Here is a 15982-nt window from a genome sequence, read left to right on the forward strand (position 1 = left end):
ACAAAATATAATATCTTTATTTGTCTCATTGCTCTTTGGATTCATGCAGTTTTTACATATAAGCCTTATATAACACTGTTCAGTTCTACAGTATATGATGTCTTTTGTTCTGCAGGTGTTCAAAGATAAGGTCTTGGGCTCATTTTTGAGGAAGAAGCGTCCCCAACGCTGTCAGAGCGATAATCTGGTAACCTCCTCCTCTTGTGTTCTGATTCTGAATATGGCACCTGCACAGACACTGTTCCATACACTGCTCACTCACACTGAGGGCTGGGCCAGACGCAAAAGAAATGGAACATGATTTGTTCATCATGTTGATTGGTCTGGACTTTTTATTTGATTTTATTTAAATACAAATAAACAAAATCAAGTGGTATTGATTAGTATAGATTTCACAAACCTAATCAATGCAGTATTTTAATCAATGTAGTTTATCCCTGGAGTGATCACTGAAGTCTCTGCTGTAGACCTCACTGACAGGTACAGGCCTAGGCCTCCTCACACTGGTACAGGTTTGAATAAACAGCACCAGAGAGAACACACAAACAACCTCACAGAGAACACTCAAACAGCACCAGAGAAAACACTCAAACAGCACCAGAGAGAACATTCAAACAGTACAAGAAAGAACACTCAAACAGCACCAGGGAGAACATTCAAACAGTACCAGAGAGAACACTCAAACCGCCCCAGACAGAACGCCCCAGAGAGAACACTCAAACAACCCCAGACAGAATGCTCAAGCAGACCCAGAGAGAACACTCAAACAGCCTCAGAGAGCACTCAAACAGCCCTAGAAAGAACACTCAAACGGCACCAGACAGAACACTCAAATGGCACCAGAGAGAATGCTCAAACTGCTCCAGAGAGAACCCCATAGAGAACACTCAAACAGCCCCAGACAGAACACTCAAACAGCACCACAGAGACCATTCAAATAGCTCCAAAGAGAACACTCAAACGGCACCAGAGAGAACACTCAAACGGCACCAGTGAGAACAATCAAATGACCCCAGAGAAAACATTCAAACAGCCCCCGGGGAGAACACTCAAACAGCAACAGACAGAACGCTAAACAGCAGCAGAGAGAACCTTCAAACAGCCCCAGAGAGAGCACTCAAACGGCACCAGACAGAATACTCAAACAGCCCTAGAAAGAACACTCAAACAGCACCAGAAAGAACACGCAAACGACCTCAGAGAGAACACTCAAACAGCCCCAGAGAGAACACTCAAATGGCCCCTGAGAGAATGCTAAACAACAGCAGAGAGAACCTTCAAACAGCCCCAGAGAGAACACTCATCCTGCCCCAGAGAGAACACTCAAACAGCTCTACACCTTCAGCTTTCTGTACAGGCCAGGCTAGATTATTTGTATAGCTCAATTCGTACACAAAGTAATTCACAGAATTATATTTTACAAATAAGAAAAACATTAAAATCACAAACAAACAAATCAAAACATAAATAATCATCATAAAATGAACATTAAAAGAGAAGAGGCAGAATAAAACTGCACAAAACTCAAACGATGATTCAACATGTTTAGACCTGATTCTGGACCAGCAAGAGGCTGTGACTAAACCAGGAGTAAACCAGGACTGAACCAGGACTGAACCAGAACTGAACCAGTATTAAACTAGGACCTAGCCAGGACTGAGCCAGGACTAAACCTGGACTAAACCAGGACTGAATCAGGACTAAACCAGGACTAAAACAGGACAAAACCAGGACAAAAACAGAACTGAACCAGGACTAAAACAGGACTAACCTGGGAATAAATCAGGACTGAACCAGGACTAAACAAGGTCTAAACCAGGACTAAACCAGGACTGAAACAGGACTAAATATGGATTAAACCAGGACTAAAACAGGATTAAAACAGGACTAAGACAGGACTAAACTAGGACTAAACCAGGACTGAACTTGGACTAAACCAGGACTGAACCAGGACTAAACTGAAACTAAACCAGGACTACACAAGAGCTAAACCAGGTCTATATCAGAAGGCGGGTCCTCAGAGTGTGAGATGGTTCATGTGACTCTAACATGTGGGAGATGTTCTTTGGTGCTGGTCCATGGAGAGACTTGTTCACAAGCAGAGCTGCTTTAAAGTCTATTATTCTCTCTCTGATTCTCTCTGTTTATTATTATTATTATTATTATTATTATTATTATTATTATTATTATTATTATTATTAATAATAATAATAATAATAATAATAATAATAATAATAATAATAATAATAATAATAATAATACATTTCTTTATTTATGTTGTTTTTTTGTTTTTTTTTTGCTCCATGAACAAGAAAGTCCAGCTCAATTATTTCTCGCTTTAATCAGAAGTCAAACTCTGCCTTTATATATCTGAGGACTGACCTTGTCTTCTACACTCCCATCTCACAGCATGGCACCACATTACAAAAGGAGAGGGACCAGCATAATGTAATTGAGATTCAAGTAACAACATAATAAGCAAACCGCTGCAAAGATTAATGAGGTCTCCACAGCCTTCTTCCACGTCTCACTTCTGCTTCTCCAGGAGAATTCAGAGCTTAGCAAGGCTTTAGCACACTGTAAATCTGAACATTTCACTAGGCTCGGTGTTTAAATAGTGTGGGGGAGAGATGGAGGGGAAGCAGTCGGAGAGGCAGGGGTAGAGGCAGGAGGAGAGGCAGGGGGAGAGACCGGAGGAGAGGCAGGGAGAGGCAGGGAGAGGCAGGGGGAGAGACCAGAGGAGAGGCAGGAGGAGAGGCCGGAGGAGAGATGGGGGGAGAGGCAGGAGGAGATACAGGAGGAGAGACAGGGGGAGTGGCAGTGGGGGAGAAGGGGGAGCGGCAGGTGGAGAGGCGGGGGGAGCGGCAGGGGGAGCAACAGGGGGAGCAACAGGGGGAGCGGCAGGGGGAGAGGCGGGGGGGAGAGGCGGGGGGGAGAGGCGGGGGAGAGGCAGGGGGAGAGGCAGGGAGAGGCAAGCGCAGGGCTCCATTCTCTAGCCTGTGGCTCATTTTCCAACTTCACACTGAGATCGTTCCATTATTTATTACACAAATGCAGCTCTAAATATTTCGATCAGCAGAATGTTCAGGGCACTCTGCTGAATCCAAACCTCGTTTTATGCCGTTTCTCTCAGAGTGTTTGGGTTATATTGTGTTTATAATGTTGTAATCTTTCAATATCATTTTGTCCACAGTGACAGGGCCTTAACAATATGAAAAAATAAACAGCTTACTACTATTTACTATTACTATACTACTACAGTAAAGTAGAAACAGCATATAAAATGGAAGGTAATGCTTGTGATCATGTAATGGTTTGATCCACAGCAACAGAAAAATGTTATTCTGTAACTGGACAGAGGGTTTAGAGCGAAGATGTTCAGCTACTCATCCAAGACGGTTCTTCAGTTCTGGTCAGATTACTGCTGTACAAACTATATCTATCTGAAGGGGGGCTAACTACACTGACGCTAACACACCTGTTTGTTTATAGCTTCTGTTAGCTGGCTATGTCTAATGAACTCATAGACTGTATAAAGAAGTGGACTCAGTGAGTGTGACGTCACCCACAGCGTTCCGCTCCAGTCAAATGAAGCTCATCGAGCAGCTTCAGCAGTTTTAGTGGACAATTTGGAGCAGGTTCCATATTTGGATTTCCGACCACGAGTATCATAGCAACCAAAGAGCCAACCTGGAGCGAGGCTGTTAACGGTAACGCCCCTTCCCGCCCACACTGCTGATTTAGCAGAGAGTGGGTGTTTAGCAACGCTGTCAGCCAAATTTGTTGCTGACGGTAGTGTGAGCGACCTTGGGGAAAGAAGACGTCTAATGTGTCTGTTATTAATATTCATATCTTGAATCACAGACAAAATAACCAAAATGAAAACACTGTGGATTCGGAGGCGTGCCCATGTTCACTTCCTATTAGGCATGTGGCAGCTAGCAGGTCCATTTATACATACAGTCTGTGATTGAACTACACTACACCTGATTATTTATGCTAAATATGACTGAGGCACAGTTTACACTTAGTGTAGCTCAATAGACCTAGCTAACAAACAGAAACAATAGGTGTGTTAGCTTCAGCGTAGTTAGCTCCTCTCTTCAGACAGATACTGTATATGGCAGTGTCCAGTAGTAATCTGACCAGAACTGAAGAAGCGGCTTGGATGAGCAGTGAAACGTTTCTTCAGTTACAGAATTTATTTTTCCTTTTGCTAATAAATACATAGTTGCTAATAGCTGTGTTGAAAAGCAATACAACTGTAAAAGTGCTTATGTCTGAGGCTTAAACACAAAACACGCAGAAACACAGTTAGAATTGTAGTCAGCTGGAATCCTTTTCGATATCTGTTTGTCTCATGACCTAAGGACATTTTCTGTGGTGTCCCCAAAGACACCTTATTAGGACCACTTAAGATTCAAATGAAAGTACTTTTGTAAACCTCATACAGGCGACGTTTGGGTTCAGACTGTATAATGCAGATGCTGGTTTCGTTCTCTGGTGAAACGCTGAGTTCCAGCCCTGTCACAGAGCCTGCTGAATACAGTATGTACATTTGCATGACAGTAGCTCTTGATCTCAGTTGTAGCTCACAATGGAGGGCACATTCTGCAGAAAAAGCACATTCATTTCTTCTTTGGTGCTGATTTGTTCAAACTGTTACAGAGGCTTTTTCTGTCGCTTTTTGAGTCAATCAAATCCACATTTCTCTTTGGCTGAATTCATTTTTTACACGTCAATCGAACCCAAAGTTTTTCATCAAACACAATGAGTCTGAGTGGCTCAAACACACAACTTTCCACAGCAGCAATGAAAAATCTCTGGGTTCGTTTCTGGCTGTTTTATATTTGCATGAACTCTCGTTCCAGGGTTCAGCCAACGCTGGAGAGCTGAGGTTGAGATATTAAAACAAAGAGTTGATTTTATTTTGAAAAGTGGAATTAGATATTACCCCACAAATGCCCAGAGGGAGGGTTACATAAGGCACAGGTCCAGTTCAGTGTTTGGGGGCGTGGCTTAAGGTTTACGTAGTGTTCTTTCTCTGTTTACTGCGTTCATGCCACATTTTCCTCATCATATAAAATGCAGGGCCACAAATCTACAAAACAAAATAATGTCTCTACATTCCTCTGTTTCTGTCATGTTGTGGAATTTCTACAAGCAAAACAACAAGAATCAAAGAGTCAGAGCGTTATTTTGTCCTAAGCTGTGTCAGTGTCAGCACATAAAGCATATTTATAAAAATTACATGAACCAGCAAACCAGTTTAGACTCGTTTAAGGTGGACGAGGCCAAAACACTTCTTGGCACACAGGTTAAGCAGTTGTTATCATGTGACAACAGTGATCAGACGGTGGACACAGAGCAGAGTGTACTGGGTCAAAGGTCAAATGGATAATAAGAGACTGGGACTCAGAGGTCCGCACGCCAGCAGCGAGGGTATATGACAAAGTACAAATGAGGTAAAACACTGTAAGGAAAGATTCTTCGGAACCGATTTGTTTACAAAGTGATACAGAATAAACTAATATTTTGCCATATTTTAGCACCTGCGTATTAGTGATGAGTTAAATCATTCAGTCATCATTATTGGTTTGCCTGGAGTTTCCCCACAATCTGACAGCTGCTTGGATAATTCTGTTTCTCTCTAAAACTGCAGAGCCACACTTCCGGCTCTGTTCATTGTGTGTTGGAAATTAGTCGAGTCGTGCTAAAATAAATGAATATTTAAATATCAGACAGCGGACAACAGGTTACAGACAGATCATCACAGATAGCATGTCAGGAGTTTTACTACGATGTAAATACTTCAGCAGAGGAAGCTTTTGTGCTTAGAAATATAGGAAAATGTGTCTTGAAGCCAATAATAATGCTAACTGAAATCAAAATGAATTAGTGATGTTAAAATAGCGCTGCAATCTGAATGATTTTACACAGAAAAACAATGGCCTTGTCATTAGATGTATTTTCATGAAGTTGTTTTGTTCTACTATGAGATTTAGATTAGACTAGCATTAGCATTAGCATCAGTATTTTGTTTGAAACCCAAATACCTACTTGTATAAACAACACACAATGACAAGCCCATTGTTTTTCTGTGTAAAATCATTCAGATTGCAGCACTATTTTAACATCACTAAGGGGGATTAATTCATTTTGATTTCAGTTAGCATTAGCATTAGCTTCAAGACACAAATACCTACATTTCTAAAGAAGCATCCTCTGGTGAAGTGTTTATATCATCGTAAAGGTCTTAACATGGTGTCTGTGATCCTCCGCCTGTCACCTGCTGTTTGCTGTTTCATATTTAAATATTGGTTTATTTTGAGCAAGATTCTATTAAAAGAATGAATGCACCAGGAAGAGCGGCTCCGTCTCCGGTTCTCTCAAAGAGAGAACCAGAAATACCCAGGCAGCTCTGTGAAATGGGCTTTTGCTGATACCAGATCAAGTTCCCTGCTTGTGCCGCCATTCGCACCCGATGTAAACTAACTGTACTGTACACTTGATAGAAACAGAGCCTTGGACATTCATTCAGTCCCGTTTTCCATTCTGTTCCTTACTCTAACTTTTATTTTATTTCCCCGTCCACCTCCTCACTGGACCTGAAAATCCCTGGGAGCTGTAATGATGTCTCTGCCTCACGCACTCTTCCTCCCTCCTATGTTCTTTTGATATGAGCATTGTGCTTTATTTCCATTCCAGTCACCCTCACCCATCTTTTCTTTTCATCATGTCTATTCCAGGAGTTTCCAGAGAACCCAACCAGCCCTGGTGTCACGCCAAATCATGCCCCCAGGTAGCACACCCCATTGATAAAAGATCCTCCCTCCACGCTGTCCCTCTCTGTCATACATTCTTAATACCATCTCATACACCCAGCCTAAAAAGAGGGCAGATGTCTTTGCAGCACTGTGCTCGTACTGTCACGGTCAGGACAGATTAGTGACCTCGAGTTGGTTGGATTCTTGGAATTAGGGTTAAGAATATACATAGTTAAATGTTGCTGCAACATTTTTTTAAACTGCTAATTGGCTAATTGGCTAAACGCATGTAACTGCAGACAGTGGAAGAATATATCGTCCATTTTGCTTATGCGGTTTGACTTGGCTACAACATGTGGAATATAAGAGATAGTGTTGGTTTAAAGGTGCTATATTACACAAAATGGTCTCTTGTGAGCTTTAATATCTGTTCTAATGCTGTTCCCTCCTCAAAAACAGACCTGGAGCTGTGTTTTGTTTCATTCACATGTTTGAGTAACACTTTATTATTAGTCTGTCTACATCTCCAAAGCTCAAAATTCTCTGTTCTACCTTGTGATGTCATGAAGTGATTGTTTTTAAGTTAACAGCTCCTTTCACCTTTAATTCAGTAGAGATTGGTAATTCCAGACCTGAAGTCATCCAAATGATTCTAATGAAGGTGTATGGAGTTTAAAAACACAGCGGAGCACTTTCTGTATTACCACTTGATGACATCACAAGGTGAGACAGAGTCTTTTCAGTCTGAGAGATGAACTCAGCCTAAATATGCAGGGTTTGTGTGTTAATCATGTGTGAATGAAACAAAACACAACTCTAGGTTTGTTTGTGACGAGGAAACATTAGAACAGAGATCAGAGAATAGAGCAGACATGGGTAAACTATGCCCCGGGGGCCACACACAGCCCTTTGGGCTTATTAATCTGGCCTGACGAACGTGACCCAATTATATTAAAATAGGCAAGGGTAAATCTTAATAAATAAATAAATAATTAATTTAATTAAAGCATTTGGAAAACAATTTGTAAAATGAGCCTTGCATATTCATGCTTTACTACATGTTACAGGTTAAATATTTAAACACACATACATATATTTATATATTTTAAACCTTTAAACTGAAACTCAAAATACTTGTTACTTCAGTCTTGATCAAAATGGTTGTAGAGTAGAAAGTATTAAAAGACCAGGATCAAAGTTGCTCTGTATTAAAACTATAGTGGAGGGTACATCACCTGCTCATCTCCATGGAGATGTTAATGGTTTACCTGGAATATTTCACAGCATAGTAATAAACTTGTGTATCTAGTGTTTAGAAAATGACTCCTTTTTTGACATGGTTGTGTCTCCTGCTTGGAGATGTGTTGGTTTAATGCTATACTATGGAATATTCCAGGCAAAGCATAGATACTATAAATATCTACTAGTAAAACAGGCTGAGCATGAACTCACCCCTGGTCCTGGTCCAGCAGTGATCCTCCTGTGGGGTCAGCTGGTTCATAATGATGTTTTTGTTTGGACACTTCGTCTCATTCAGTTTTACTTTAAACATTTTATATACACGCAGAAGACAAAAACTGTGCCATATTGGGTTATATTTTGCATAATCATTCAGGGACCTAATGGGTGCTCCCACGCCTATTAGCATACTAGCTATTAGCATACTGGCTATTAGCAAACTGGCTAGCACTATTGTTTTACTTGTTTAGGTTTAGGTCTAAGGATGGATTCACCTTTTTTTTCTTCACTACATAAGTCCATATATCTTGCTTCATATATTTGATGTCTTCTGTTTGTTTATAAAATGTATAAATTAGTAAAAATAAATAAAAAATAGGGCTGTCCAGACTTTGGATTGGCAGATGAACTACATATTTTTCGCGTTATGAGACACTGCCTGTTCTTCTGCTGTCTACGGTTCTGCTCTGGACACACAATAGAACTGAACTCTGTGACTATTACAAATACAAGATCAACCCCACGACTAAACTGTTTCTTCTCTCCTCTTTCTCTCTCTCCTTCCACTCGTCCCTCACTTCCCTCGTTTCTTTTATCTCTGTTACATCATCACGTGATTATACATCATGTTTTGTGCTCATCGTTTTCATTTCTGTCATCTTGGTCCACCCGCTGTCCACTTTTCCTCCTCCTTTTCCTCCTCCATCATTTCTTCCTAAATCCGGTTGACATCTTCTTCCTCTTTGTCCTCCTCCCTCTTTTTTCTTCTCCTCATCCCCTCCTCCTCCCTTCTTCTCCTCCTTCTCCCTCCTTCTCCTCCTCCTCGTCCTTCTTCCTCCGCCTCCTCGTCCGTCCTCCTCCCCCCTTACTCTTTTTCCTTCCTTCCTACCTTCTTCTTCTCCTCCCTCCTCCTCCCCGTCCTCTTCCTCCTTCCCTTTTTTCTTCTCCTCCTCTTCCTCCTCCTCTTTCTCCTTCCCGCTTCTTCTTTTGTGTTTTTTCCAGAGCACCTGTGACACACTGCGGAGTCACTCGGACAGCCTCGGATTCACGCCGAACATGTTACCTCGTCACCCGACTCTAGGCAACTTCGAGGAGTTCGCCTGTTGACGACGAGGTCCACAGAGGGGGCGGGGTCAGGGGGCGGGGACAGGGGGTAGGGACAGGGGGCTACAGACAGCAAACTGTGAAACCATTTCTGTATTCATCTCACAAAGAGCGTACATACAATTTAAAAGAGGGATAAAAATGTCTGAAGAGGAACAGAATACTGTCATCAGAGAAACGAAAGCAGATCTCAGGTTTCCTCCATGTCCATCTCACTGTTCTGTTCTCTCATTCTGTTCTCTCCTTCTGTTCTCTCGTTCTGTTCTCACATTCTGTTCTCTCATTCTGTTCTCTCATTCCGTTCTCTTGTTCCGTTCCCTTCTCTTCTTCTGTAAGGTCCTTCTAGAGACCCTGGATTATAGAATCAGGTTTGCGTTTTGATTGTAGAGCTGTGAGTTTTTGTAAAGCTGCTCCTCATCCTCACTGAATGTAAATAGATGATGAAGAAGAGCAGAGGTGGGATCAATTCAGAAATTGTACTTCATTTTTACATCAGACTTTTGCTCCTGCTCAGTGGTGGAAGATGTGCTCAATTCTGGAGCCAAAAAGTTCATCCATCCATTTTTTTCCTGTCATGTGGGGCCGGGTCATGGGGCCAACAGTCTAAGCAGAGACTGGCAAACTTCCCAGACACTTCCTCCTGCTCCTCCGATGGAACCCCAAGGCGATCCCAGGCCAGCCAAGGCACATAGTCCTTCCAGCGTGTCCTCAGTCTTCCCCGGGGCCTCCTCCCGGTGGGATATGACCGAGCGACCTGCTCCTCTCGATGTGGAGGAGCAGCAGCTCCTGTGTGACTGAGCTCCTCACCCTATCTCTAAGGCCAGCACCCAGCCACCCTACAGAGGAAATCCATTTTGGCCACTTGTATTCACGATCTTGTCCTTTCGGTTATCACCCAAAGCCCATGACCGTAGTTGATTATAGGAACAGAGATCTAAACCAGAACTAAACCAGGACTAAACCAGGACCACAGATGAGGGTAGGAAAGTAGATTGACCGGTAAATAGAGAGCTTTGCATTTGGACTCAGCTCCTTCACCACAACAGTCCGATACAGCGACCACATTACTGCGGACATATCCTTCCCTCACTCATGACCAAGATCCCAAGATACTTGAACTTGTCCACTTGAGGCAGGGACTCACCACCCACCCGGAGAGGGCAAGCCGCCTTTTCCGGTCGAGAACCACGGCCTCAGATTTAGAGGAGCTGATTCTCATCCCAGCCAGACCTTACTGGGAAGGCCGAAGAGTGTGATTCCCCTATAATTGGAACCCCCTTCTTAAACAGAGGAACCACCACCCCGGTCTGCCAGTCCAGCAGTATTGTCCCCGACCGCTGCGCGAAGTTGCAGAGATGTGTCAACCAAGATCCACAACATCCAGAGACTTAAGACACTCAGGACAGATCTCAGCTTCAACCACCTCAGTGACTTCAGGGTGATGTACAAGTCCGCTTCCAGGGTCCCCAGTCTCTGCTTCCTCCTTGGAGGACATGACGGTGAGATTGAGGAGATCCTCAAAGTATTCCTTCTACCCCCCAGGCGAGGTCAGCAGCTTTACACCCGCACTGTAAACAGTGTTGGTGAAGCACTGCTTCCCCCTCCTGAGGCGTCAAACGGTTTGTCAGAATCTCTTTGAGGCCGATAGTCCTCCGCCATGGCCTCCCCGAACTCCTCCCAACCCCAAATTTTCCTCTACGACCGCACGAGCCAAAAAGTCCTCAAGTACCACATGAAATAATCTCCTTAAGTAAAAGTATTAGTAACCTATTAGTACCTGTTTAAACATGTGCTTAAAGAGTAAAAAGTAAAAGTATTTCATGCAGATTTTGAGTCTTATAAAGCTTCAAATGTAGTGATTGTGATAAATATTTGAGATGAATTTTGTTCAACAGAAACAATTGAATCGATCATTTTTTTCTGTTTTTATTTGTATATTTTTGTTGGTTTAAATTATTAACATGTTAAAAAATAAATCCTCAGTCTTTTCAGCAGGTCTCACACAATAATAAAAAATACTTTTAATTTTCAGCCCAGTTCAAAAATGTAGTGGAGTATAAAGTACAGATACTGCTCTCAATTGTACTGAAGTAAAAATAAAAAGTATACACTGTAAAATCCTCTTAAGTAAAGTACAGATAACTTTTTTTTTTTTTTTTTTTTACTTAAGTACAGTACTTTACTACTTCTACTTAGGTTATGTTCCACTACTGATCCTACTTGAGTAATATTTAGTTTGCAGTAACAGTACATTTGATATACTCTCAGATAACAGTTCTGTGTCCCACAGATATGATTTTTACAGCTGTGACAGTTTTGTGGTTTATATTTTGAGCTTTATTTAATGTTTTCCTCCACTTTACATTAACTTCAAACTATACCTCTGATATTACTCTTACTCTACTCTTAAGTAGGTCCCCAAATATGTTTTATACTTTTACTCAAGTAATGTTTTGGACCACTACTCTGTACTTTTATTTGAGTAACATTATTCTAAAGTAACATTAATATTCATTAAGTACATGTTTGGCTTGTCTCTCACCTCTGAGTAAGTTGATTGTAAAAACAGTTGATGCTTGATTGGAACAGCACACGAACACTGAGCTCAGCCTCGGTCTAAGTTTCAGTCTGAGCTCATCCTCGTGAAAGTGCAAGGTGCAGCCATTTTGAAAAGCCGAACTTGAGCAGAGCAAGTGCAGGGTTCTCACATTAAAACCTCATGTTGAATCTATAGTTGAGTCTATTTGAGCCTATTTTTGTCTTTGAACTGCAGGAGGCGCAATGAACCAACGCTGTCAATATAAGCGCATGTCTGAAACGTAGAAATAGTGTAGTCAGATATTCTTTATTGAACAGATTAACCAGAGCGACGCACAGAACAATATCAACATATTTCAGCTTTCAAGATGCCATTTAAAGGCCCATATTACCTTAAAGGGCCCATGTTACACTATTTAAAGTGCCCATATGAGTCTATTCTCTGATCTGTGTTCTAATGCTGTTTCATCATCACAAATAGATCTGGAGTTGTGTTTTGTTTCATTCACAGATGTTTAACACACAAACCCTGCATTTTTTGTGGGTTCTTCTTCAAACAGAAAACACTCTGTTCACAGCATTAGAACATGGGGTAAAAAAAAAAAAAATATATATATATATATATATATATACATACACACACACACACACACACACACACATTTTAAGGCTCTAGAATTCTGATCCAATCCAGCATCAACTATACAATTGGTATTTGTTACAATAAGGTTCCATCTGTATTATTGTTTTTCAAATGGGAGAGGCTTTATAAACACCTCAGTGACGATCGTAACACTGTTCTGGTGTTTTGCTGCTCCATGATTGGTCACCCTGGTCTTATGGTCACATAATTATTATTGTAAATGTATTTGAGAGTGAGTGTGGATCCTCGGAAAACAGACGAGAAAACATGGGTTTCTTTTATGTATGTGTTATGTATATGTTTATGGTTCATTTTTGTTTTTGATTGGATAAAAATTCTTCATAAAAGGGGTTTCATCATCGTCTTCATCAGCAGCACAAGTCTCTGTGATGGTATTCTGCTCTGAGACATTAATTGTATACGGAGACCCTCTTAAACTGTGTAAATACTCAAATGCCATTCAGAAATTCAGTACCGCTCATGTGATCCATCAGATACAATATTTAAATAGATATATATAGAGTACATATTAGCAGAGCTGTATTTACTTCTAGACAAACTGTTCATCTGTGTGGAAGCAGATGGCGTTTTTTGAGTGGGCCACAAGTGTCTTTGAGTTCCTGGTGATAAAACATGAGACTCACCTCAGACCAGAGGAAGCGCTCACCTCAGTCCTCATTTCAAACACATTGTACAGATCTACCATTGTAATCTGTTACTACTATTGTTACTCTACCAGAACATGTATAAATACCTATAATAAACTATTTACTCATCTCCTCCTCGGGCCAAGCCCTGACAGCTGTGTTTCCATCTTTAAAGGAGCTGTGTCCAGGGGCGGTGCCAGACATTTTTGATTGGAGAGGGCTACGTTCTACAATGGGGGCGCTCACTTAACACGTTCTTACAGGTGCCGGGCTCCGGGCGCCGCACCTGGCGCCGCTCCTGGCTGCGTCATGTTTGTAGAGGCTGCGTTCTCCATGTGAGACTCTGCACAGGCTGAGTCAGAATGATCTAGATGAGCTCATGGTTTTAACTATGTACAGGGGTCTGGGGCTCGATTCCCTGATGCCCCAAACTCTTGAGCAGGTTTTAGATGCAGTTTTATCATGGTTAGCCTTGGTGTTTGTTTAACAATGCTGCTAATGCTAAGCTAACATTTCAAATATGAATCTCTGCATTCAATGGCCTACACCAGTATTTCATTGCATCCACAAGTCCAATGGTTTTAACAGAAAACTGCTGGACAAAGCCAGTCTCTGACCTGACAATTGGTTCCTGTTGTGTAAATATCAACTGGTGACTCGATGAGCAGAACTGAAGCATTTACCACTAGTGAATACTATCATCTCATGTCCGTTCTAAACCTATTTCCCTTCATCATACCCAAGCCAGAGGCGGAGCTAGCATCTGGGGGGCCCGAGTCAAGTTTGTGGAAAACGGACGATGATATAAATGCCCCATTGTTCTTGAAACACACACATCTATTTATTTTACTTAGGGTGGATTTGAAACCTTAATTCAGAGTGTGTGTGTGTACATGTGTGTGTACACGTGTACATGTATATGTGTGTGTTTGTTACAGGGGGGGGGGGGGGGGGGGGTGGATTAAAGATTAAAGATCAGACACACACACACAGAGTCTGATCCAGAACTCAAGTGACTTAAGTGATAGTCTGCATCTAGATGTACTTTTTCAGTGGGATAACCTTGTTGGGTGCAACATGTAAATACACACAGTTAATATTTGGGTAAATAAAACACATGTATTCATGGGCGGCTTGTTCGTTGTATTGGTCTAAAAGTGGAGCCAAAAACTGACTCTGTGAAGAGACTTTTTGATGAGCAGCTGTGTCTTTAGTGAAAAGTATAGTCAGCAGAAATGTTTACCTTACCACAGACCTCCCCCCTCCACAGAGCAAGAAAAACTGAAGTTGGAATCTTTCAAAGATGTTTAGAAAATGAACACACATTGAATTATTGAAACTACCACAGCAGCAATGTGGCCTTCCCCCCTCAGTGTGCACTCTTGGACTAGTCCATTCTAAAGGGGGGAATAAGACAATCAGATACTGATACTGTGTTGTGTAAAAGTAAACTAATCTGGTTTATTGTGATATTGATAGAATGAGTCTGAGCCCACTGGTGGCTCTGAAGGGCAGTTGATTAGAGGCCCCTCTAGCCTGATGATAGCGCCGCCCCTGGTCCAAGCAGTTCCATGCATAAACCTGATCACGCTCACGTGTTCATATCAGTGTAGCTTTAGAACTTTTGTCTGTAATCGACTGTTGACACGAAGCACAAAACTCGGAGATGAGCCATCACTTTGAGAGTCTCTGACCAAACGTCTGTGGTTCTTACTACCTTCAAGGCTCTTGTTTAGAGACGGGAAGAGGAATGATGCCAGAAACTATGGGCTTAAATCATTTTGAAAGTCCTTTATAATGTCAAGGTTTAATCCAATCAACTGGACTGTGGTTTGAAGAAATCACTATAATGTGGTCCACTCAGCCTGTTCTTTCTGGCATCAGCACAAGAGCCTCCACCTTGGAAAAAAACTTGAAAATTTCGACAAACTTAAAATGCGGCGCTGTGTTTAGAGCAATAAATGCACTGGGTCCGATACCACTGTTGGAAAATCTGGGTTCTCTTTCTGACTTAATAAAAGCAGGCTGTAGTCTTTGAGTGTGAAGCCAGTTCAAGTTACACAGTGATGCTGTTCTGACAATATTGGGTTAGTGCTTTAATTTGATCAAATATTAAAGGTCCTAGATTACACAAACTTGACTCTTATGAGCTTTTAATGTTATGAAGCTGTTACCTCCTCAAAAACATACCCAGAGATGTGTTTTCTTTGATTCACACACGTGCAAATGAAACAAAACACGACTCCAGGTCTGTTTGTGATGAGGAGACATTAGAGCATAAATCAGAACATGATGTAATCTGAGACTTTTTAAAAACCTGTTGTGACGTTTAGTCTCTAGCCCCTGCCTTATATCCAGTCCAAGAACAGCAGAGTGTATTTGAACTTTCATACGCCGTTTTTGTCCAGTCTTATAGTGCAATCTGCCATTCAAGTTATCAGCCAGTTTAAACTCTTTCTCAAACTGTTTCCACACTTGCGTTGCTTCGACCCTGCATGCCCATTATGTAATCCTAAAACAGTCCTATCTCTGCTCTCAGATGTAATATCATCCTCCATTTTGTAATTTTGAAAAATGTACTTGAGAGCCAGATGAAACAAACGATTCATGTTGTTCAGATTAATTCCTCCTAAATCCTCATGACCCCGACCTGGGACTGTGCCAGTTCTGACCTCCTCTTACAGGTAGCACTGAGCGGATGTAGAGATGTTAATGTCTGGGGAGCTAGCTTTGCTTCATCTGGTTCACCTAAACTAAGTGCATTCAACTGTAGATAACATGTGATTTTAACTATGTACATTAAATAGTTATTCTACACAGACGTG

At 41.6% G+C, this 15982-nt stretch overlaps 1 protein-coding gene across 1 annotated transcript in view; it reads left to right on the forward strand.

Annotated features, from left to right (window-relative positions):
- asic1c (acid-sensing (proton-gated) ion channel 1c) overlaps positions 1–9332 on the forward strand; it is a 185728-nt gene extending 176396 nt beyond the window's left edge. The window contains exons 9-10 of the mRNA XM_055228262.1: positions 116–187; positions 9228–9332. Coding sequence (XP_055084237.1) covers positions 116–187; positions 9228–9332 — 177 coding nt within the window. The remainder of the gene's footprint in view (positions 1–115; positions 188–9227) is intronic.
- The last annotated feature ends 6650 nt before the right edge of the window (positions 9333–15982 follow it).

This window comes from Periophthalmus magnuspinnatus, chromosome 17 (assembly GCF_009829125.3).
Source record: "Periophthalmus magnuspinnatus isolate fPerMag1 chromosome 17, fPerMag1.2.pri, whole genome shotgun sequence".
Taxonomy (NCBI): Eukaryota; Metazoa; Chordata; class Actinopteri; order Gobiiformes; family Gobiidae; genus Periophthalmus; species Periophthalmus magnuspinnatus.